Source organism: Oryctolagus cuniculus, chromosome 6 (genome assembly GCF_051225735.1).
Source record: "Oryctolagus cuniculus isolate XC-2025 breed Fujian yellow rabbit chromosome 6, ASM5122573v1, whole genome shotgun sequence".
Lineage (NCBI taxonomy): Eukaryota > Metazoa > Chordata > Mammalia > Lagomorpha > Leporidae > Oryctolagus > Oryctolagus cuniculus.
This window is the reverse complement of record NC_142872.1, coordinates 23,326,111-23,349,579: the sequence shown is the minus strand read 5'-3', so window position 1 is coordinate 23,349,579 and position 23,469 is coordinate 23,326,111. Positions and strand designations below refer to the sequence as shown.

At 50.2% G+C, this 23,469-nt stretch overlaps 1 protein-coding gene and 1 long non-coding RNA gene across 3 annotated transcripts in view; both read left to right on the top strand.

Annotated features, from left to right (window-relative positions):
• The window catches only part of LOC149126052 (uncharacterized), a 237,920-nt gene that overhangs the window by 206,472 nt on the left and 7,979 nt on the right, over positions 1–23,469 (top strand). The window contains exon 3 of one of the 2 annotated variants that reach the window (XR_016236103.1): positions 10,204–10,324. This is a non-coding gene — a long non-coding RNA (uncharacterized LOC149126052). Of the gene's footprint in view, positions 1–10,203; positions 11,335–23,469 lie in introns of those variants that run through there. The other variant, XR_016236100.1, reaches the window with a different exon arrangement.
• LOC100338725 (L-lactate dehydrogenase A-like 6B) lies at positions 17,678–19,732 on the top strand. The gene has a single exon (XM_002710207.6). It carries the CDS (start codon positions 17,761–17,763, stop codon positions 18,895–18,897), a length of 1,137 nt encoding a protein of 378 aa, XP_002710253.3. The 5' UTR covers positions 17,678–17,760; the 3' UTR covers positions 18,898–19,732.

The following is a 23,469-nucleotide window of genomic DNA, read 5'->3' as shown; positions in this document are numbered from 1 at the left end:
GGAGCCCTGGGAACCTGCTCCTTCCTAGAGTGAGACCACCGTGAGGATGGTCAGCCTTGCCTTTCCCAGGCCTCACAGTCTGCCCAAGGCCGGCAACCGTGTGAGGGTCATTTATTTTTTTTATTTTTTAAAGGTTTTTTTATTTGAGAGGCTGGGTTCCAGACACAGGAAGAGACAGAGAGCGATCTTCCATCCTCTGGCTCACCCTCAAAATGGCCTCAATGGCTGGAGCTGAGCAGATCGGAAGCCAGGGGGCAGGAGGTTCTTCTGGGCCCTCCACGTGGGTGCAGGGGCCCAAGGACTTTCCACTTGGGCCATCCTCGGCTGTTTCCCAGGCGCATTAGCAGGGAGCTGCATTGGACATGGAGCAGCTGGGACTCAAACCGATGCCCACATGGGATGCCAGTGCTGTAGGCTGAGGCCCAAGCTACCACGCCACAGTGCTGGCCCCACAAGGGATACCTATCACAGGAAAACAGCTCCGCCTCGGCACATACTGAGCTTTGTTGCATTTTCTCCCTTCCTGTGGAACTCAAAGTGTGTGCTGTGGAGGAGACACGGGCCTGCAGCCATGCGGGCATGTCGGGAGCTGAGCGTGCAGCTGTACACGGGGGCCTTGCAGGGGGTGGCAGGAGCCAGGTCTTGCACAGGTGTCTGTCCAGCTTGGGACTTGGGCTTTCACCTTGAGCTTCGTGGGAAGCTCTTGGTGGCTTCGACACTGGCAGAGCAGAGCAGCTCAGCCCAGCGCTTGTGGTTGCCATGGACGGGGCAGCCTGGGGCTGGACCTGGGGTGTGAGCTCGCCTGCCCTGAGACAGGCCACTGGGGCTGCTGGGGCTCGTCGCCTGGGGTCGTGCCGGCTCTCCCTGGCTGTGTGAGGGTGGCTGTTTGCTCTCAGCATGCTCCTGCATGGGTCCCAGAGTGGCGCAGCTGGGTGGTCTGTGCTGCCAGGCCAGTCTAGGGGTGTGTGCACGGTCAGGGCATTCCCGGGCCGCCACGAGCCCAACCTGGGCAGGACAGCTCCCCAGCTGCCGGGCGCTGCTGCGTCCAGCTTCCCCCTCCCCCCAGATGCTCACTGGGTTTTGAATTGAGGTGGGAACACAGCAGGCGCTGGCCTCAGGAGTGTTCTGTATTGGGCAACAAAGAAGACTGAGGGAGGCGCAGCCTGCAGCTGCGCTTCCAGCCTCACGCTCACCCAGTCTGGCCCATCTGAGCCCTCAGACTCACCCCTCCCCTGCCCTGCCCTGCCCGGCCCGGAGGCCCTGGGAAATGGGGATTTCCAAGGAGGGGCCAGGGAAGCGCCAGGCACATCCAGCCCTTACTGGGGAGGGGGCTTGTGTTGTTGAAGAAATGATTTTGGGGAAGGGATTTTTCTGGTGCTCCTTAAATCCTATCAGTGAGGTGCCCAATTATGCCTCTTATGTGAGGCTGTAATCATTAAAATATCCTGAATTGTGATGCTAATAGCAAATTTGCTAAATGGAAGTGAATTTTTAATATCATAATTTGCCTTTTCCTTTTATCTGATTCCTTTCCTTTCTAGCTGTCACCTTGTAAGAGCGAACGAAGCGGGGAGGCTTTCTGGCCCTTTCTGCTGCTCCCCGCCCCCAGGTGTGCGGCTCACCGGCAGCACCGAGCCCCACTGCTTTCAGCGGCAGCTGACCTCGTGCCCAGGAGCCACTCCCCCCGGGCAGCCTCCCCTCCAACCTGGTGATGTCACTAGCAGGGCTGGAGGTGGCCCCCGTAAGGGACCTGAGTGTTCCCAGGCCCAGGGGATGTCCTCGCCCAAGCATCAGAGAGTCTGTCTCCCCCCTGGTCCCTGTCACTCCTGTAGGGGTCTCAGGTACACACCCTCACAGCCCAGTTTGCTGCTATAGCTCTCTGAGCCTGGACAAGACAGAGCCGCGTGGCATCCATGTGGAAGGGAGAGGTGGCTTTTCCTGTCTGTCATATGGCTGTGCACAGAGGCCGGCATTTAGTGAGAGATACTTGCAAGGTGTTTTTTTTTTTTTTTTAAGTTTTGTTTATTTATTTGAAAGGCAGAGCTACAGAGAGGCAGAGGCAGAGGTGGAGAGAATGGTCTTCTATCTGCTGGTTCACTCCCCAAATGGCCGCAATGGCCAGAGCTGCGCCAATGCCAAACTAAGAGCCAGGAGCTTCTCTCAGGTCTCCCACGCAGGTGCAGGGGCCCAAGGACTTGGGCCATTTTCCACTGCTTTCGTAGCACATAGCAGAGAGCTGGATCGGAAGTGGAGCAGCCAGGACATGAACTGGCGCCCATATGGGATGCCATTGCTGCAGGCTGGGTCCTAATCCTCTATGCCACAGTGCTGGCCCCAACACCTGCAGTTTTAGTTCCATCCCTCTCCTGACCAGGCAAGGGTGGGGGGCGGGGCTGAGTTCCCCGCACTGCATGGCTCTGTGCTTAACACCCTGCAGCTGGGGCCTCAGGGCCTGCGAGACACACATGTGCCTTCCCCCAGCCCTGCCTTGGACATGCTTGTGGCTCAGGAACCCAGCCCAGGGGGTGCTCCGGGGTGCCATTTGCCACACGGTCGGATGGGACACCGTCCTTCAAGTTTGGTCACAGTCCTGCACCTGCTAGTGCTGTCTCAAGGAGCCCCTTGGGCAGCCATTGGTTCCCCCACCACAGATATGCCTGGGCGTGAAAAGTGAACATGACTTCCTGATTCAGCCAAATGCATTGATTCTCCAATGCATGCAACTTTATTCCTTCATTCAACAAATACTTACTAAGCGTGCCAGGCACTGCTCTGAGTGGACATATCACCGAACCAAACATGCTGATCCCTGCTGCAGTGGCGTTTATCCTGTACAGGGAGAACAACCGGCAAGAAATAAACACGTCCAATACAAGATGTGTGCCGGGATGACGCATAGTCTGAAAAAGATATAGTGGGAAGGTAGGGGCAGGGTTGAGGATATTGCATTTGAAACAAATCGCCTGCACCGTGGCTCACTAGGCTAATCTGCCTGCAGCGCCGGCACCCCGAGTTCTAGTCCTGGTCAGGGCACCAAATTCTGTCCTGGTTGCTCCTCTTCCAGTCCAGCTCTCTGCTGTGGCCCGGGAGGGCAGTGGAGGATGGCCCAAGTGCTTGGGCCCTGCACCCCATGGGAGACCAGGAGAAGCACCTGGCTCCTGGCTTCGGATCAGTGTGGTGCACCGGCCACAGTGGCCATTGGGAGGTGAACCAATGGCAAAGGAAGACCTTTCTCTCTGTCTCTCTCTCTCTCTGTCCACTCTGCCTGTCAAAAAGAAAGAAAGAAAGAAATCAGGCTGCTGCTGGAGCGGAGACCTGACAGGGTGCCTTGCTGAAGAACATTTCAGTGCAAAGGCACCGGGGCACAAACAGCTCTGTGCTCGAGCAGCAAAAGCTGAAGCTGAAGGAGGCAGGTGGAAGATGAGGCCAGGGAGGGTCTTAGGGGCTGAATCAAGGACTTCTCCTTTGATGCCGCGTAACATGGGAGGCCACCGAGGGTTGTGAGCCCGGAAGTGACGCCATCTTCCTCATGTCCTGCAAGGATCCCCCCTGGCTGCTGAAGGGCAGGTCCTGAGGGGCAGAATCGGGGCGAAGACCATTGCGAGACGTGGGCCAGCAGTGCCGTGGCTTGGACGGGGCAGTGGAGCTGGTAACCGCAGGGCTCGCCAGGGTTGGGTTGTGGAGATGGCCCCAGTGGAGCTTGGCTGAGCAGTCAGAGTGGAGGGAGAGGAAGAGCAAGGCGGGGGCAGAAGCGGGGTGCAGCCCTTCCCCAGGGTGCAGGTGAGTGGGCGGGGCAGGCTGGCAGACTGTGACATGCACAGTTGGCAGTGCCCGAGAGACAACTGAACGAAGGTGTCCTGGCACTCAGGGACTGAGCTGGCCGTTCGGGAGCCATCAGCATAGCTGGGAGACCAGCAGAGAATGCGACTTGGGTAGCGGGGCGGTAATGACTCTGTAGAAATCCATCTGGAGCCATGATCCACAAGCAGGGGCTACACGCAAGGAGGCCTTCTCCCTACAGGGACAACTTAATCTCTGTTTCGCTTCTTTGTCCAGTTGTGTAGCTCAAAGCTGAGTGGGAGGGGGGAGTCTTGGGTGGGGCTGGTACTGGGGCTTATCCGGTAAAACCGCTGCCTGCAGTGCTGTCATCCCACGTGGGTGCTGGTTTGAGACCCGGCTGCTCCACTTCTGATCCAGCTCTCTGCTGTGGCCTGGGAAAGCAGTAGAAGATGGCCCAAGACCTTGGGTCCTTGCCCCGCATGGGAGACCTGGAAGAAGCTTCTGGCTCCTGGCTTCAGATCAGCCCAGCTCCAGCCATTGCAGCCAACTGGGGAGTGAACCAGCAGTTGGAAGACCTCTCTCTCTCCCTCTCTTTCTCTGCCTCTCCCTCTGTCTCTGTGTAACTCTGAATTCCAAATAAATAAATAAACCTTAAAAAAAAAGTGTTGGGTGAGGAAGGGGAGAGGTGGACTTGCTCCCCAGTCTGGTTGAAGCCCAGCTTCTCGCACAGCTCAGAACGTGGCACCGCCAAGGCTCCCGCGGGCACCCAGGCAGGGAGGAGCCTGCAGGGGCGCTGGAAATAGACTTTTTCTTAAAGGATGGTGAGCAGTTGAGCAAAAGCTTTTAACATCTTAAATACCCTTTAACTGATTTAGCTGATTTACATATAATTAGAATACCTACAGGTTCTAAGGGGGAAAATACATCCATCTTCCAAGCCGGAGAAATACAATGTGGGATGCTTTTCAGGGAATCGGGAACAATAAAATGGGAGAAAAATATCAGAGTTCAATTTCTTTTATAATTCGCCAATATTTTCAAGGCTTCCGAATAGATTTTTTACAGTAGCTATGGGGCGCTAGTTCTATATTTTCCATCAATTTTCTAATTAAAACAGGATTTGGAAAAGAAAAAAAGTGCTTTGCTCACTGAAATGATTCTTTACATGGAAAATGCTCTAATGTGAATTCCATAATAGAGCAATGTAACATCTGAGCGGAGCAGCAGGTCCCGTGCAGATGGGATATACGGGGCCTTAGAAGCTGTTCCCTTGGTGATTGTTATTATCGCTTGTGTTATAGGTCAGTGATGAGATGCGAGGGCCACTCCCACGCCTGGCGCTGCATACAGGACTCTGGCCGGCCTGAAGCCAGTGAGGTCGGGCCTGGGCCTCTGTGGGGAACCTGCTGAGTTTCCCTACGGCTGTTGGTGCCAGGGAGTGTCACTGGCGAAGAATGGCTCCTTGATCTGTAAAGGTTCTTTCCCGTCTCTTGCTGTAGCCAGACTGGAGACCTGGACAGACTACCTGCATTGTGGCCTCACCGCACGCCTTGAAGAGCAGGGGAGAATGAGAAAGGCGCTTTTGTGCAGTGAAAGCACTGAGATTCAGGGCGTAAGACAGTAGGAGTGCTGTAGAACCTCCAATCCCATTGCCCCTGCATGGCCGACTTCTGTCCATTGCACCTCTGCATAGCCGACTTCCGGCTCCATGGCGCCGTGGTGACGGGTGTGGGTGGGTCCAAGGAGACGCGCACTGGCGTGGGGGCCTGCGCGCTGCTGTGTCTGGGGTCCCCCGGCCAAGTGTGTTGAGAGGCGGCATCCAAACAGGGGTCAGGGTCAGCTCCTTAACCCCGGTCCAGAGGAGCGCGTGAAGTTGCCCGCAGGGTTCTGTTTTCCTTGATCTGTACGAGGTTGACTTGCTCTCACCTCCGCAGTCGGGAGGCGTGATGGCAGCGTCCTCCATCAACCTGCGTGGGGCGGGTCATCTTTCATCCACCTTGCAAGTGATTCACGGCTCTCCAGGCCAATAAAACACCTTGCTGAAATAAAACGATCCGTCCAAGCAAATAAAATCCTTGACAGAGTTACTGTATGGCATTTTCTAGGGAGCTATAACTATGATAGCTGGTTCATTGAGAACTAAGTAGAAAACCCAAACACTGACAACGCTGCGGAGGAGAAATGAATCACCGTGGGGCGAGTCTGTGCCAGGAAGCACTGAGGGTCATAAAATCTACGGACTTTCAGCGTGAGAGGACTCGGAGTGGGCAGCCGGGCGGGCTGCCGGCCTCGGCTGTGCCAACGCTGTCGCTCAGCCGGCTCCGATGCGCTCGTGCCAGCCTCTCGGGGGGTGGGGGGTGGGGGAGAAGGAGAAGTGGGGTCATGTCTGTCTGCCTAGTTTTTATTTTAAAGATTATGAATTAATTTATTTGAGAGGCACAGTTACAGACAGGGAGAGAGAGACAGGTCTTCCATCTGATTGTCGCTCCCCGTCTTCGTGGAGGAACGACACAGGACCCTGTGCTGTTCTTTCGTCTGCTCGGCCCTCCCCGGGTTTGCTGCTGGTTCTTCCCGGGTTGGCTACCGACCCTTCCACCTCCGTGGAAGGGCGGTTCCCCCTGCCACATTCCCCACTTCCGCAGGGGAGCAGCACACCGCCGGACGGCTCTCTTGGGCTGCACAGGTGTTCCTTCAGATGTTCCCCCTAGATGTTCCTCTTAGATGTTCCTGGTGCATGTTGTCTCTCTCCTCCTTTATAGTCCTCTTCCACCAATCCCAACTCTGCTACCCACACGCCGAGTACGCTGCTCTCCTGCAATCAGGAGCAGGTCCTGCAGCTTATTGGTTGAACTGGAGGCAGCTGGGTAGAAGCTGTTACTCCCTTCTCAGCGCCATATTGGGGGAGAGCAGATGCATAGAATAAGTCTTAATTCCAGTAACTTAGTCTAGTCCGAGTTGCTCCCAGTTGCTCCCCACACTGATGGTTCACTCTGCAAATGGCTGCCATGACCGGGGCTGGGCCAATCTGAAGCCAGGAACCAGGATCTTCTTCCAGGTCTCCCGTGCAGGTACAGGGGCTCAAGCACTTGGGCCATCTTCTACCGCTTTCCCAGGCATATTAGCAGGGAGTGGGATTGGAAGTGGCACAGCCGGGACTGGAACCAGTGCTAATATGGGATGCTAGCATCGCAGGCAGAGGCTCAGCCTACTATGCCATAGCGCTGGGTCAGCTCATGTCTTTCTTATCTCATGGCTTGTGGATCTGCTGAGGGCTGTGTTTTGGGGGAGAAACATCATAAACCACTGAAAAACTAACGTGCTTAGGAAATACTAATGAATTTTATTTTAAGAAAAGCAATAGCAGGAAGGCCATGTTAAAACCACATCATCAGATCAGCATGCCCATCGCTGGTGGCCCTATTGTTGACATCACCCTTAGGGAAGAGTGGGGAGACCCTAGAGTGTGGCTCCAGTAATGCTGACTGGTTAGCATCTGGTCTCTGTGTGGCTGTGTCCGTGGCTGGGAACCTACAACCTGTGGGAGAAAGCCCTGTGGGCAGCCCTTGATGTTGAGGTGAAAGCTGCTCACATCCATGTTCTTAGAGACAGAAGACCTGCCGTCAGCAGTGCAAGTCCCTGTGGGTCTTTCTCAGCGCACCCAGGCCACGTCCCCAGCACCCGGCGTGGAACCCCATACCTTCTTGCCTGCCCATGCATTAACTCAGAAGCCAGGTATGGCTTCAAGTCCCTCACGTCCTGGAAGACCTCCATGGCTGCTTTTTAAGATTTATGTTTTTTTTTATTTGAAAGGCAGAGTAGCAGAGAAAGGGAGAGACTGAGACCTTGCATCCGCTGTTTAACGCTTCAGAGGGCTGCAAAAGCTGTGGCTGGGCCGCGAGTCTGGTACTCCATCCTCTTCTCTCACATGGGCGGCAGTGGTCCAAGCACTTGGTCCATCATCCACTGCCTTCCCAGGCGCGTTAGCAGGGAGCTGGATCACAAGCAGAGCAGCCGGACTCAAACCGGCACTCTGATACAGGATGCCAGCACTGCAGGCGGCTGCTTAACCTGCTGTGCCACAGCGCCAGCCCTCTCTCCCTGACTTCCTGCAGTTTTCACAGGCCCAGTCTGAGGTCCTTGCTGTGGATGTGGGTCTGGCTGCTGGATGTGGCACCAGCCCACAGCAGGCGGTAGGGCACTTCTGGCTTTTTAAGTCTCCTCTCGTTCTACAGTGAAGTCACAGGGTACATCCCCTTTGGGACCTCAGTGACAGAAAGGCAGGCTGGGTTACAAAACCATGCATGTGGCAGTTAACGCTCCACTTCCCTCGACTGCCAGGAACACATGGATGGCCTGTGCCAACACCTCTGTTCTCAGTGGAAAACTGCTCAGTTGGCTAAAGGTTGTTCTCCTGGTTCCTGGGACAGTTGCTGGTAGAGGATGGCTCATTGGTGTCGTATTTAAAGAAGTATTTGTTAAATAGTTTAAGGCTCTCAAAGAGCTGGGGACATAGTACATAAATTGTTGGGTCCTTTCATGAAGCTTCCGCAGCCAAAGCAATTGATCGAAACCCAGAAACTTCCATTAGTGTGATGCTCTCATCTCAGCTGCAGACCTTGTCTGTAGCGGTTTTTTAATGGATTTTTTTAAAAAATGTATTTGACTGGTAGAGTTACAGAGAGAGAGAGACAGAGAGAAAGATCTTTCTTCTGTTGGTTCACCCCCCAAATGGCTGCCACGGCCGGCACTGCATCGATCCGAAGCCAGGAGCCAGGTGCCTCCTCCTGGTCTCCCATGGGGTGCAGGGCCCAAGCACTTGGGCCATCCTCCACTGCACTCCTGGGCCACAGCAGAGAGCTGGCCTGGAAGAGGGGCAACCAGGACAGAATCCGGCGCCCTGACCGGGTGGCGTAATTAGAGTGGGGTGGCAGGGATGGTGAGAGAGAGAGAGAGGGAGGGGGAGAGAGAGAGAGGGAGGGAGAGAGAGATTGAGGGAGAGGGAGAGAGGGAGGGAGAGAGAGAGAGGGAGGCAGAGAGAGAGGGAGGCAGAGAGAGAGGGAGAGGGAGAGAGGGAGGGAGAGAGAGAGGGAGGGAGAGAGGGAGAGAGGGAGAGGGAGAGATTGAGAGAGAGAGAGTGAGAGAGAGGGAGAGGGAGAGAGAGAGAGAGAGAGAGAGAGAGATCTTTCATCCACTGGTTCACTCCCCAAATGGTTCCAATGGCTGAGGTTAGTCCAGGCTAAAACCAGGAGCCTAGAGCTCCATCTGGGTCTCCCACATGGGTACAAGGGGCCCAAGCAGCTGGCTCATCTTCTGCTGCTTTGCCAGGTGCCTTATCAGGGTGCAGGGTTCGAAGTGGAGCAGCTTAGCCCACAGCACCCCAGTGCAGGCCCCTGTGTGCACTCTTGGGCATATCTCTTTGCAGTCATGGGTGGACTCGAGGAGCCATCACCCCAGTCAGAGCGCACAGCTACTCCATCCCCCAGAGGGACCCTCCCACGTTACCCTGAGCAACCACACCCTTCCCTGCCCTAGCCGCCGCTGCGCTGGTGTCCAACGCAGTCATTGTCACCTTGAGAATGCTGACGGGGGACTGTGCAGAACAGCAACCTGGAGGTTACGTTCCCTCCGCTACGTGCCCCTTGCTGTCCTTGGCTGGCATGTACTCACGACCCTCAGTTGTTGGTTGGTTTCTATTCCGTCCTTGAACAGTGTGCAGGCCCTTCCCAAAGTGTGAAGTGAAATAAGTAAGTCATGGCCTCCGGGAGAAGAGTCACTCATGCCCCCACAGCCAGTGTGTGCAGTGGTGGGGCCCTGAGCCCAGGGACCCCCACCCCTGCAGGCCCTGCGTGGTTCTCCAGGGCTCTGAGAATGGAACACATCTCAGCTTCTGCTGTCTTCTTCCAAGCAGCCCATGCTGTCCTGTGCCAGCACCTCCGCTCTCTACCTCACCGCCTGCACACTTTGGCATTTTTACTTAATGAGTAAATTTTTAATTAAAAAATTGTTTTTGTAGAAAGAGACAGAGACAGATACACACCGATAGCTCCCATCTTCTCGTTTACTTCGGTAGTGTCCAGAACTGCCAGCAGGGACTGGGTCAGAGCAGAGCCGCGGCCAGGAGCTCAGTCCAGGTCCCCCGACCCAAGTCCTTGAGCCCTCACCTGCTGCCTGCCTAGGGCTGCATTAGCCAGAAGCTGGAGTCAGAGTCGAAGCTCCCAGACTCGGGTGCTCCAGACGTGGGATGCACGCATTTCAAGCTGCACCTTAACGACCAGGCTAGATGCCTGCCCCAATTTTTCAGCAATTTAAAAAGGCAGGAATAAAAATCAAGAGTAATTACATTTGCCAGTGTATACTTTTTTTTTCTCAAGGAAGCTCCTTGGCAAGGATAACAAGGTGTCATCTTCCCATTTGCCTCCACAGTATACAGCTCCTAAGCTGCTTGAGCTCTGTGATCTGGAGCCGAGCTGACGCCCACACTCAGACCCCACCCCGACTTGGGAAAACTCGGAAGTGATTGGCTGCGTCCTCTGTAACCTAACAGGTACTGGCATCACTGTAGAGCGTTTCGCTGTAAGTGGAGAAGCGGAACATGTGAACAATCCGATAGCAAAGGGAGCAGCTTCCGTCTAGGAACGTACATGATGATTCGGTGACCTTAGCCACCATGACTGCTATACAGAGAATCTGGACTCTCAGAGTCTTCTTATAAATCTGAGAAGTTTAATGAAATGAAAATCTTCTAAAAGAATCCTCAGCAAGCTAAATCCTTATTGGCTCCAGGTCAGCTGATTTTTGCAGAGTTTAAACAAAACAAAACTTGTGTTTATAAATGTAATCAAACACGTGTGCGTGACTGGAACCTGGAAGTACAATTGTTTTTTAAATTCAGTAAACAATGACTGAGTGCCTTCCTGTGGGCATGCCCTTCTGCCAGGGAGCTGGCGAACAGATGCTCATAAATGATGGATGCATGAACAAGTTAATAAAAATATGACCAGATATCTGGAATTGGTAAATGAAGCAAACCGTAGGGTAACATGGACGTTTATAAAGATGATGTTGTCATCTCTTAATTGTAAAATTATCTTTAGGAGCAAGAGCTTTGAATTCTATTTAAACCAGTTCTAGAAATGAGTATTAAATAGTGTAGACTGGGTATTATGTACCTATTGGAAATCATTTTCCATGCTTTGATTAACTGTAGATAATAGCTATCAAAATACACCTCTAGCTGGAGAAAATAGTGACATTGTCTCTTTCATGCAATCAGTTTAGGCTGTAACTCAGTGACACTGACGGAAAGACTAGTGCGCACGCTAACAGTAGCGAGAACATCAAGCAGAGACCTTTCTGAGCCCTTATGAAGTGCACGGTGCTGTGGAGCCCTCACCGCCTCCCTGGGAAGTGGTCACAGTAGCTTTGTAAATGAGCAGAGAGGCTCTGAGAATGTCAGGGTTTCCCAAGGTCTCAGTGACCACGGCAGTAAAAATCCAAGCTGGAACAGAGGTGGTTGTCTGCAAAGCCAGAGCTGGTAATCTCCTCCACTGGTCCCCACGTTTTTTTTTTTTTAAGTTTTTTAATTAAAAAAAATTTTTTTTATATTTGACATGGTTTTGTTTCTACTCACTAAGGAGAGCCAGTACACTGTGGTGCCTGAGGTGGGCCTCACTGGTTGCACTTTAGTTCCCTGGAAACAATGATAACTGCTTGTTTTCCTCTTGATTTCTAGCAGACTCCTTTCTCGATCCGTCTCTGTTAGTGAGTATGATCATGCATAGAAGGAAATTAAGACGCAGAGCGAATCTGCAGGCCTCGGGAAACAGGCAGCGGCTCTGCTGAGGGCAGTCTGCAGTTACCCAGTGATGCAGGCTGGGGGTTGGGACAGGGTGGGCACTCTGTCCATGCCGGGCAGGTGCACTGAGAGACCATGGGCTGGCTTAGACATGTGGCTCAAAGCTGAGTGCAAGCACCATGGCCTTGACCATCCCTACAGTGTTCTGTCCACAGCCTGTAGAATGCAGAGAGCCAGGGCCCAGCAGGCAGTCAGTGTAGGGTCTGGTCTCTGCTGTTGGTGCCTACGGTGACATCTCAGCCCAGAGAGCCCCTGGAACAGCAGGGATCCCTTGTTCCCAGGCAGGGCTGTTATCTGCTGGGGGCTCCCAGGGTGCCTGTCCCTCCCTACTTTGTGGTCCTTGCTTTGTACACTCCTTGTCTTGTTTTTAAGATTTGTGTTTATCTCAAAAGCAGAGAGAGAGAGAGACACACAGAGAGGTCTGCCATCTGCTGTTTCTCGCCCCAGATGACCGCGAGAGCCACACAGAGGCCAGGCTGGCGATGGCAGCTTGGAACTCAGTCCAGGTCTCCCACGTGGGTGGCAGGGACCTGAGTGGCAGAGACTCGAGCTGTCCTGTGCCTCCTGGAGTGCTGAGCAGAAGGAAGCTGGAATATGGAAGCAGAGAGGAGACTTAAACCCAGGGACCCCAACTCCCATGCAGGAGTCCTGAGCAGTGTCTTATTTTTTAAGATTTATTTTTTATACTTGAGATGCAGAATTACAGAGAGAGAAGGAGAGACAGAGACAGAGAACTTCCACCTGCTGGTTCATTCCCCAAGTGGCCACCACAGCCGGAGCTGCAGTTGCAAAGCCAGGAGCCAGGAGCTTCCTCCGGGTCTCCCATGTGGGTGTAAGCCCTTGGGCCATCTTCCGCTGCTTTCCCGGGAGCATTAGCAGGCAGCCGGCTCTCGCAGTCCTCTCACCATCCTGACATGAGCACGCAGGCGTGGGGGACTCCTGGCCCCGAGCAGGGTCCTCAGTAGCTTCTTCGTGTCCATTTCCCTCTCCCTTGTTTCACACCAGGCTCTTTCTCCCTCCTTTCCTTCTTTCTCTCATTTGGCTTGGACTTTGTCTGTTTTTCTGAAATTTTTTCTGGAGGAAAAACGTACAGATAGATTAAAAAATTGAGAGGAGAAAAAAGACATGGTTCTTAACTGCTTAGGGAGTTAAGGATGAAAATAGGGTGTTTAACGTTCAAACCAGCAAAAGACAGTTCCACCTGTCCCACCGAATGTAAAAAAGGAAAGGGAGAAGAGGAGCTGAGAGAAGAAAACACAAAAGGCAGAAGGATGGTCATATGAGGGGAAGGACATAACTGTAAACAGTTTAAACTCATGAATCCAGTGGCAGCGATTCTAATTCAATTAAAAAGATAAAAAGCAATATTGCTTCAAGATAGAGAAGAACAGTAAAATATTCACCAGAAATAAGCCAGGGTAGGAATTGCAATGTCAGAGAAGTGGTAATATAAGGTATGAAATATTGAAAGGGCTGGTTGGCATTGTGGTGCACTGGATTGGGCTACCGTCTGCAATGCTGCCATCCCAAATGGGTGCTGGTTTGAGCCCCAGCTGCTCCACTTGTGATCCAGCTCCCTGATAGCGCACCTGGAAAAGCAGCTGACAATGGCTCAGGTGCTTGGGTCCTGGTCACCCACATGAGAGATGTGCTGGAGTGCCAGGCTCCTGGTCTAAGCCGGGCCCAGTCCTGGCCAGTGGCAGCCAGCTGGGGAGTGAACCAGTAGATGAAAGATCTCTTCCTCTTTCTCTCTCTCTGCAACTCTACTTTTCAAATAAATAAATCTTTAAACATAGAAATATCGAAAGGGAAAAGTGAGGATGTTGTATGTTGGTAAAACAACATATAAGGAAATAGCATGATTATGAACATGCGTGTCCACACAGTGCAGCTTCAAAACACATAGAGCCGGCGCCGTGGCTCAATAGGCTAATCCTCCACCTTGCGGCGCCGGCACACCGGGTTCTAGTCCCGGTTGGGGCGCCGGATTCTGTCCCGGTTGCCCCTCTTCCAGGCCAGCTCTCTGCTATGGCCAGGGAGTGCAGTGGAGGATGGCCCAGGTGCTTGGGCCCTGCACCCCATGGGAGACCAGGAAAAGCACCTGGCTCCTGGCTCCTGCCAGGATCAGCGCGGTGCGCCGGCTGCAGCGGCGGCCATTGGAGGGTGAACCAGCGGCAAAGGAAGACCTTTCTCTCTCTGTCTCTCTCACTGTCCACTCTGCCTGTCAAAAAAAAAAAAAAAAAAACACATAAAGCAAAAACTGAGTGCTGGAGTAAGAAATACGCCACAAATCACACTGGAAGATTTCATTAGTCCCTCCCAAACACCAGTAGTTGAAGCATAAAAGAAGAGGCGAAGATATGGAAAATTATGGTGATATGATTTATCTGTCATCACCCCAGAAACAGACACAGCCTTCTCACATGTGAGGGCTTCCTGTGCCCTGATGGCAGAGGGCACGGAAGGGTTGAAGCTGCCCGATGCCCACACAGAGCGAGCAGGAAGGCTGAACTCACCCTTCCATTGCAAGCTGGTTTTGGTGACAAGAGCATTCCTTTGGTAACAGCCCTCGTCCATTCCTGAGGGCAGTGTCCACCTGGCCCGGCCACCTCTCTTACTGCTCTTCATATGGCAATTAAATGTCAACATCCGTTTTGGAGGGGCCATTGGAGCCACAGCAGCCACAGAAGCTTTGCTTACATTTAAAATCTTCGTAAGTTTAAAAGAATCAACATCATACGATGTCCTGGCCATGACTCAGCTGCATTAGATGGTAAAAACTGTCTGTTGGTGGGTGTGGGTTTGATTCCTGACCCTGGCTCTCACTGCCCATCCTGCCAAAGCAGCCCCTCGGAGGCAGTGGTGATGGTTCAAGTATTTGGGTTCCTGCCACCCGTGTGGGGGACCTGGCTCCTGGCTTCACGCCCAGCCCAGCCCAGCCCAGCCCTGGCCACTGTGAGCACTGGGGAGGGAACCTGTGGAGAAGCTCTCGTTCCACTGTCTCCTTCTCAAAAATGAAGGCCTTATACGTCTAGAAGCTTTAAAAACACTACCAAATAGCACCAGGCTATGAGGGAAATTAAAGGGGACTATGAATTACCTCGAGATGGAGGCCGTGACAGCGTGTACGTCGGGTGTCAGGAAGCACGTTCCCAGAGGTACACCCGGGTGAAGGCACAGCTTTGCACACTCATCAGATGCGGAGAATGCAGCGAGTACCCGTCAGGTGGACAAGTTTCCAACAAGACACAAAGGAAGCCCCAATACACAGGAAGAGGGACATGTGGAAGAATGCACTCAGAACTCAATACATTCAGACAAAATTAACTAAAAGCATTTTTAGAAAGACTAACCAAATAGATAAACCTCTGATAAGATGGATAGGAGAGGAGTGAGAGCAAATCAAATATGAGAAAACGGAGAAATCAGATACGGTTCTGGTATGTAAATGTGCAATGCTAAACGTACCCTAGTTCGTAGAACCAGATTTTTAAAGAAGCTGAAATGGAATCTTCATCACTTCTTAAAACAAGGCCCAGCTCCACAGTTCTAGAGCTCTGCTCAACAACACCAGCAACAACACTGCCACAGCAAAACAGGAAGCAGAGGAAAACAGCTCATGCAATTTTAGCACTTTAGTGAACCGATAAAAACAAGTCCATAAAAGGGTAACTTCTCTCTTTTTTTGCTCTTTTATTTATTTTCTTACATGGCAATATTCTAATGTTACGTTAATTTTTGTGATCTGTCTTATTTTTTTGAAGAGTGAAAAAATCTGTTGACTTTTTTTTTTTTTTTTTTTTTTTTTTTTTTGTACAGTGAAGTCCCATTATCCTAGCACCATTGGTTGAAAAGATTTTCTTTGTTCCAATACATTGCGTTTGCTCTTTTAGCAAACATCGGTTGACTGTTTTTAAATGGATCTATTTCTGGGCTCTCTGTTATGTTCCTTTCTTTCACCAATACCAACTGCTCTGATTAATGCTGCTTTGCAGTGAGTCTTTTTTTTTTTTTTTTTTTTTTTAAGATTTATTTATTTGAAAGTCAGAGTTACACAAAGAGAGAAGTGAGGCAGACAGAGAGAGAAAAGTCTTCCATCTGCTGGTTCACTCCCCAGATGACCACAACAGCCGGCGCTCGCTGATCCGAAGCCAGGAGCTTCTTCCATATGGGGTGCGCTTCAGGCCGGGCGTTAACCCGCTGTGCGACAGCAGGGCCCCAGCAGTGAGTCCTAAAGTGAGGCCCTTTCAGTCCTCCAGCATTGTTCTTGACCTTCAGCATTCTGGCTTTTCGAGGTCTTTTTCCTCTCCGAATAAACTTCAGAATCAGCTTGTCAATATTCACAGAATAACTTACTGGTATTATGGTTGGGATTTCTCTGAATCTATACACTAAGTTGGAAAGAACTAACACGTTGACAACACTGAGTGTTCCTACCCACGAACGTGGAATATCTCTCCATATAGTTTTTCTTTCTTTCATCAGCATTTTCTAGCTCTCCCCACATAGATTTTGTAAGTGTGTTATTTGACATATCAAAGGAATTTCATCTTGCATGGGGTGCCCATGTAGTTGGTGGTGTGTTTTTAATTTAAAATTCCCTATGTCCATTGCTGGTACATAGGAAAGAGATTGACATTTATATCTTAACCTTGTATCCTATAACCTTGCTATAATTGCATTATTTGTTTTAGGAATATTTTGCTAGTTCTTTTGGATTTTCTTTCTTTTTTTAAAGTTTTTTAATTTATTCATTTGAAAGACAGTTACAGAGAGAGGTAGAGACAGAAAGAGAGAGGGGTCTGGATCACTCCCTAAATGGCCACAATGGCTAGAGTTGAGCTGATCTGAAGCCAGGAGCCAGGTGCTTCGTCTGGGTCTCCCACATGGATGCAGGGGCCCAAGGACTTGGATCATCCTATCCTGCTTTCCCAGGCACATTAGCAGGATCGAAAGTGGAACAGCAGGGTCTTGAACCTGCTGCACCAGAGTGCCAGACCCCTGGATTTTCTGCACACAGAATAATGCCTTTGCAAGCAGAGTTTCAGTTCTTCCTTTCCAGTCTGCTTACCTTTCCTTTTCTTGTCTTACTACATTATCTAGGACTTCAAGCATGATATAGAGAACAGGTGGTGAGAGAGGACTCTCCTGCTTTGTCCCTCACCTTAGTGGGAAACATTTGAGTTTAGCACAGTTGAAGTATGATGCAAGTCAAAGCATTTTGTAGCCATCAGCTAGTGTTGTTGTGCAGTGGGTTGAGAACCCGCTAGCAATGCCTGCATCCCACCACTTCTGATCCAGCTCCCCAGTAATGTGGCTGGGAAGGCATCTGAAGATGGCTCCGGTGCCTGGTCCCCTGCCACGCACGTGAGAGCACTGGGTGGAGACAATGAAACAATAAGTAAACATACTACCCACCACGGCTCACACAGGAGCAAGGCACAATATCTGTTGAAGAGTATGGTCAGTGATTACAACCTTCCAAAATGGGAAGCACCAGATGAGTTCACAGGTAAAGTCTACCCAACACTTGGGGAAGAAATTATCCGGATTCTGTTCGTTTTGGCTGGGGAGACTCTGTCTCCCCTAAAGGCTGGGAGACCTACGGTGAAAGGTGCGGTTCTCCTTGGTGCTGTTGCTGCGGTGAGAATGCAAGCCGGATTTGTTCTAAGCTTATCAGTGGCAAAAATGAAAGGGACCGCACGGTTCAATAACGGAGGTGTGTCCACCGCTGCCTGACCAGAGAGCGGGTCTCGCTTGGCCGTGCCAGCGTGGGGCTGGTGTGCGAGGCATTGCAGTCTGGAAAGCCCAGGAGTCCACAGTGGACCCGGGTTGACCTGTTGCATGCATCAGATATTAAAGAAAATACACGTGTGTCAAACTAAGTCCAGGACACGTGTGTTGGAAAAGAAGTCCCTCCCTGTCTTGGCCTAGCAGCCCGGCCGAGGACTTGGCGGAGGCCCACGAGCCACAGTAGGCTAGTGGTGGAGACTGCGCAGGCGCATAGGCTGGGGGCAGGCCTGCGCATGCTCGGTAGGGGGAAGACCGCAGCCAACGGTCAACGGACCCAGCAGCCATCTTCCTTCGTACCGGGAGGAGTTCTCCCTCATCTTGAGTGAACAGCCATGAGCTGCGCCTTGGGAGTGCTGCGGGCCGGCCAGAGAGTGCGCACTAGTTTCTTGCGCCCAGCAATGGCCGTGTGTCCTCCCCGGGCAGCTGGCCATCCGTTCACAGCCGTCTGGCCGTTCACCCCCGTGTCCAAGATGGCGACCGTGAAGCGTGAGCTGATGCAGAATTTCACCTCGGAAGAGCCGGTTTGTCACAATAAGGTCTCCATCATTGGGGCCGGATCGGTCGGCATGGCCTGCGCAGTCAGCATCTTATTAAAAGGCTTGAGTGACGAACTTGCCCTTGTGGACGTCGATGAAAGAAAACTGAAAGGCGAGACGATGGATCTTCAGCATGGCAGCCTGTTCATGAAAATGCCAAATATTGTCTGCAGCAAAGATTACCTCGTCACTGCCAACTCCAGCCTGGTGATTATCACAGCAGGCGCGCGCCAGGAGCAAGGAGAAACGCGCCTTAACTTGGTCCAGCGAAACGTGACCATCTTCAAGTTTATGATTTCCAATATTGTCCAGTACAGCCCCAGCTGTAAACTGATTGTCGTTTCCAACCCGGTGGACATCTTAACATACGTAGCCTGGAAGTTGAGTGCGTTCCCTAAAAACCGCGTGATTGGAAGCGGCTGCAACCTGGATACTGCTCGTTTCCGTTTCTTGATCGGTCAGAAGCTTGGTATCCACTCTGAAAGCTGTCACGGGTGGGTTCTTGGAGAGCACGGAGACTCGAGTGTTCCAGTGTGGAGTGGAGTGAACGTTGCTGGGGTCCCTCTAAAGGACCTGAACGCAGAGATCGGAACGGATCGAGATCCTGAGCAGTGGAAGAATGTGCACAGGGAGGTGATCGCCAGTGCCTACGAGATTATTAAGATGAAAGGTTACACTTCTTGGGCCATTGGCCTCTCTGTAGCTGATCTAACAGAAAGCATTCTGAAGAACCTAAGGAGAACGCATCCAGTGTCCACCATAATCCAGGGACTGTATGGAATCGATGAAGAGGTATTCCTCAGTGTGCCTTGCGTCCTGGGAGAAAACGGTATTTCAGATCTTGTGAAGATAAAGCTGACCCCCGGAGAGGAGGCCCGTTTGAAAAAGAGTGCGGAAACGCTCTGGGCGATTCAGAAGGAGCTGAAGCTTTAAGGTTGTTACAGCCGCGTTCTGAAGAGAGAATAGGAGAGGTGGTAGACAAGGGATTCTGTAGGTCAGACTTCTCGATGAACTTGAATTCCTGAAAGTGGATGGGTGGTTCCCATGTTTATGTAGCCCCCCAGATCTTTGCTTTAGCATTCGGATCCTGTTTGATGTTTATCTTTTAGTAATTTCTGAGTGACTACATCAGAGGTGCCTTGGGTACTGTGGATGTACCAGGACTTTCTTTATAAATAGATGGAGGTTTTCCTAAATGTTTGTGGAAATGAAATTTAGAGAAACTTTTCCTTTTGAAGCAAAAGTATTGAAATTTGTGCAAAGGGAGGGGGTGTCTTTTAAAAAGTTCGTGGAAAAGTCGTATTATGAGGTAGTTATACATGTTTTTCAGTTTTGAACAAAGATTGACAATTGAAAGTGAGAACATCAGAGGGGAGATAGCAGGAGAGATCCTCCATCTGCTGGTAGGCTCAGCATATGATGGGGTCTGGGCTACGCGGAAGCCAGGAGCCTGGAATGCCCTCTGGGTCTCCCAAGGGGAAGTAGGAAACCAAGTACTAGGGATGTCTTCCCCTGTTTTCTCAGGCACTTTAGCGGGGAGCTGGATCTGAAGCAGAGCAGCCAGCACTCAAACTGGTGCTCTGATATAGGATGTTGGTGTCTCATATATAGGATATAGGATGGGGGCTTAACCTGCTGCACAACACCAGCCCCTTCAATTTTTTCATTTTCTTTTTCCTTTTGACACCATTTTTTAATTCCATTTTCTGTGAACTTTATGAAGTAGCCTCATGTAGTTGCTGTTTGATTAAAAAGATGATACCGCTATGTACTGACTTCTAGGAATGTCCATTCTTCTTATTGTAAATGTGCTAATTCACTGTGGCTGGCTTATTTCTCTTTATTTTTTTTTTTTAAGATTTATCTATATATTTGAAAGAGTTACACACAGAGAGAAGGAGAGGCAGAGAGAGAGAGAGAGGTCTTCCATCCGCTGGTTCACTCCCCAACTGGCCACCACGGCCAGTGCTGCGCCGATCCAAAGCCAGGAGCCAGGAGCTTCTTCCAGGTCTCCCATGTGGGTGCAGGGACCCTAGGACTTGGGCCATCTTCCACTGCTTTCCCAGGCCATAGCAGAGAGCTGGATCGTTAGTGGAACAGCTGGGACTTGAACCAGCACCCATATGGAATGCCAGCACTGCAGGTGGCGGCTCTACCTACTACGCCACAGTGTTGGCCCCTCATTTTTATATTGTTTAGAAAAGTTGCAACTTCCTCTGCAGTGTATAAATAAAAGTATACCCACAGAAGCAATGTCATCTATCTTGTAAGTGGGGCAAAGAATGTAAACTACATGTCAGTATGGGCAGAAAAGCATTTGATGAAATCTAACATCTATTTTTTTAAAAGATTTATTTTATTTAAAAGAGTTACAGAGAAGGGTAGAGACAGGTCTTCCATCTACTGGTTCACTCCCCAGATGGGTACAGTGACCAGAGCTGAGCCAATCTGAAGCCAGATACCAGGAGTTTCTTCTGGGTCTGCCACACAAATGCAGGGTCCCAGGGACTTAGGCCATCTTCTACCGCCTTCCCAGACCATGGCAGAGAGCTAGATCAGAAGAGCAGCCAGGACTTGAACCGGCACCCATCTGAGATGCCAGTACTGCAGTCTGGGGCTTTACTCACTACACCACAGTGCCAGCCCCTAACATATTTTTGACAATAACTCTGACCCAGGCATAGAGGGGAACTTCAGTTAGATAAAACTATTGACAAAAGTCCCAGTTTTCTTAAATAAAGCTTTGTTGTTTGAGAAGTTGAGTTTCTGAGAGACTGGGAGTGACTAGTGATCCATCTGCTGGTTCATGTCCCTTGTGACCGAAATGGTTGAGGCTGAGGCAGAGGCTGGGTCTCCATCCAAGTCTCCCACATGAGTGACAGGGGACCAAGCACCAGAGCCAATTAGTTCCATTGCCCTCCCAAGTAGAGAAGGAGGAAGCTGGATCAGAAGTACAGTAGCTGTGCCTTAAACCGGTGCTTACTTGGCATGCTGGCATTGCTGGTGGCTTCTCAACCCACTGCTCCACAACACTAGCCCATTGTTACAAAATGTGATGGCTTGCATCATACTTCAACTGTGCTAAACTTGAAAGTTTCCCACTAAGGTGAAGGACAAAGCAAGAGGGTCCTTTCTCACCACCTGTTTTCTATATTGTGCTTGAAGTCCTAGATAATGTAGTAAGACAAGAAAAGGAAAGGTATGCAGATGGGAAAGGAAGAACTAAAACTCTTTGTTTGCAAAGGCATTATTGTATATATAGAAAATCCAAAAGAACTAGTAAAATATTCCTGAAACAAATAATGCAGTTATAGCAAGGTTAAGATATAGATGTCAGTCTTTTTCCTATATACCAACAATGGACATAGGGAATTTTAAATTAAAAACATACCATCAACTGCATGGGCACCCCACCCAAGATGAAATTCTTTTGATATATCAAACAAAACACAAGTTCTTTGTGTGGAGACCTAGAAAACGCTGATGAGAGAAATCAAAAACAAAATGGAGAGACATTCCATGTTCATGGATAGGAAGACTCAGTGTCATCAACATGTCAGTTCTTTCTAGGTTAATGTATAGATTCAGAGAAATCCCAATCAAAATCCCAGTAAGTTATTCTGTGAATACTGACAAGATGATTCCGAAGTTTATATGGAAAAGAAAAAGACCCTGAAGGTTGAAGGTCAAGAACAAAGCTGGAGGACTGACAGGGCCTCACTTTAAAACTCACTACAGAGCAGCATTAGTCAGAGCAGTGTATTGGTGAAAGAATGGACAGATGAGGGGTTGGTGCTATGGCGTGTTAGTCCTGGCTTCAGATCTGCCCAATTCTGGCTGCTGTGGCCATTTGGGGACTGAATTAGCAGATGGAAGACCTCTTTGTCTCTCTGTCTCTCTGTCTCTCTCTCTTTCTCTCTCTCTCTGTAGCTCTGCCTTCCAGATAAATAAATAAATCTTTAAAAATAAAAGAAATAGATGAATGGAACAGAATGGAGAGCTCAGAAATAGATGGGTATAACAGCAGTCAACTGATCTTTGATAGAAGAGCAAATACAATGTATTGGAACAAAGGTAATCTTTTCAACTAATGGTGCTAGGATAATGGGACCTCCATATACCCCCTTCCCAAATAGACAACAGATTTTTCACTCCTTGCAAAAATTAAAGTGGATCACAAAAATAAATGTAAAATTATAACATTTCCAGAACATAAAAATAGGAGAAGTCTAGATGACCTTGTATTTACCGATGTCTTTTTAGATAACACCAAAGGCATGATCCATGAGAGAAATAATTGATAAACCATACATCATTAAAATGAAATTTTTATGCTCTGCAAACACTTGACAGTAGAATGGAAAAGACAAGGCAAATACTGGGGGAAAATATTTGCACAAAGGCATCTCGTGATTGTCCAAATACACGAAGAACTCTTAATGATTCGACAATAAGAAAGCAAGCTTCCTGGTTAAGTGGGCCAAAGACCTTAGCAGACATTTCACCAGAGAAGACGCACACGTGAAAATACACAAATGGAACGATATTCCACATCATATGTCACCGGGGAAATTCAAATGAGAATGGTGCGGCACCACTGCACACTTACTACGGTGGTCAAAATCCAGGCCATCGAGAAACCAGATGCTGGGGAGGATGTGGTGCGGTATGGACTCTCACTCACTGCTTATCAGAATGTAAACTGCTGTAGCCATTTGGGGAAGCATTTTGGTTGTCTTTTTACCAAGCTAAGCACACTTTTTCCAACTAGCAATACTCTTACCATATGAACCAGCAGTCACATGCCCTGGTATTTATTGGCAGGACTTGGAAACTGATGTCTATACCAGACCTGCACACAGATGCTTACAGCAACTTTGTTCATAATTGGCAAAACTTGAAGATGTTCTTGACCAGGTGACTGGGTAAATAAGCTGTGGTGCGTACAGACAGTGAACACTGTTACCCAACAATAAATGAGCTTGCAGGCTGTGAAAAGACATTGAGGAAACTTAAAGCAGGTTGTCTCTACCCTCCTACTACTGCACCAAGGGGGTCAAACTGCATTTGGGTGCGGATGCACCACAGGCGCGCACACCACAGCACCTCTCACTGTTCAAGTGAGCGCTCGAGCTGATCTCTTCACAAAGCCTTGCTCCCAGAGGGAGGTAGGCTGTCTTCATCTTCCTTGTCTTTTACAGCCCTTCCCCTACTTGGATTTGTCACAATGTATTTTTTCTTTCTTTTTTTTTTCTTTTTTTTTTTTTGACAGGCAGAGTGGACAGAGAGAGACAGAGAGAAAGGTCTTCCTTTGCCATTGTTCACTCCCCAATGGCCGCCGCGGCCGGCGCACCGCGCTGATCTGAAGCCAGGAGCCAGGTGCCTCTCCTGGTCTCCCATGCGGGTGCATTTTTATTCCTGTGTTCGGGGTCTGTTTGCCTCCGTAGACTCTGGATTCCAGGAGGGCAGGGGGTGTGTCTTTTTTGATCCCCACTGTATGTGCAA

Excerpts from the sequence above, each read along its gene's own strand:
- LOC100338725 (XM_002710207.6), top strand. The coding sequence starts at position 17,761 with ATGAGCTGCGCCTTGGGAGTGCTGCGGGCCGGCCAGAGAGTGCGCACT.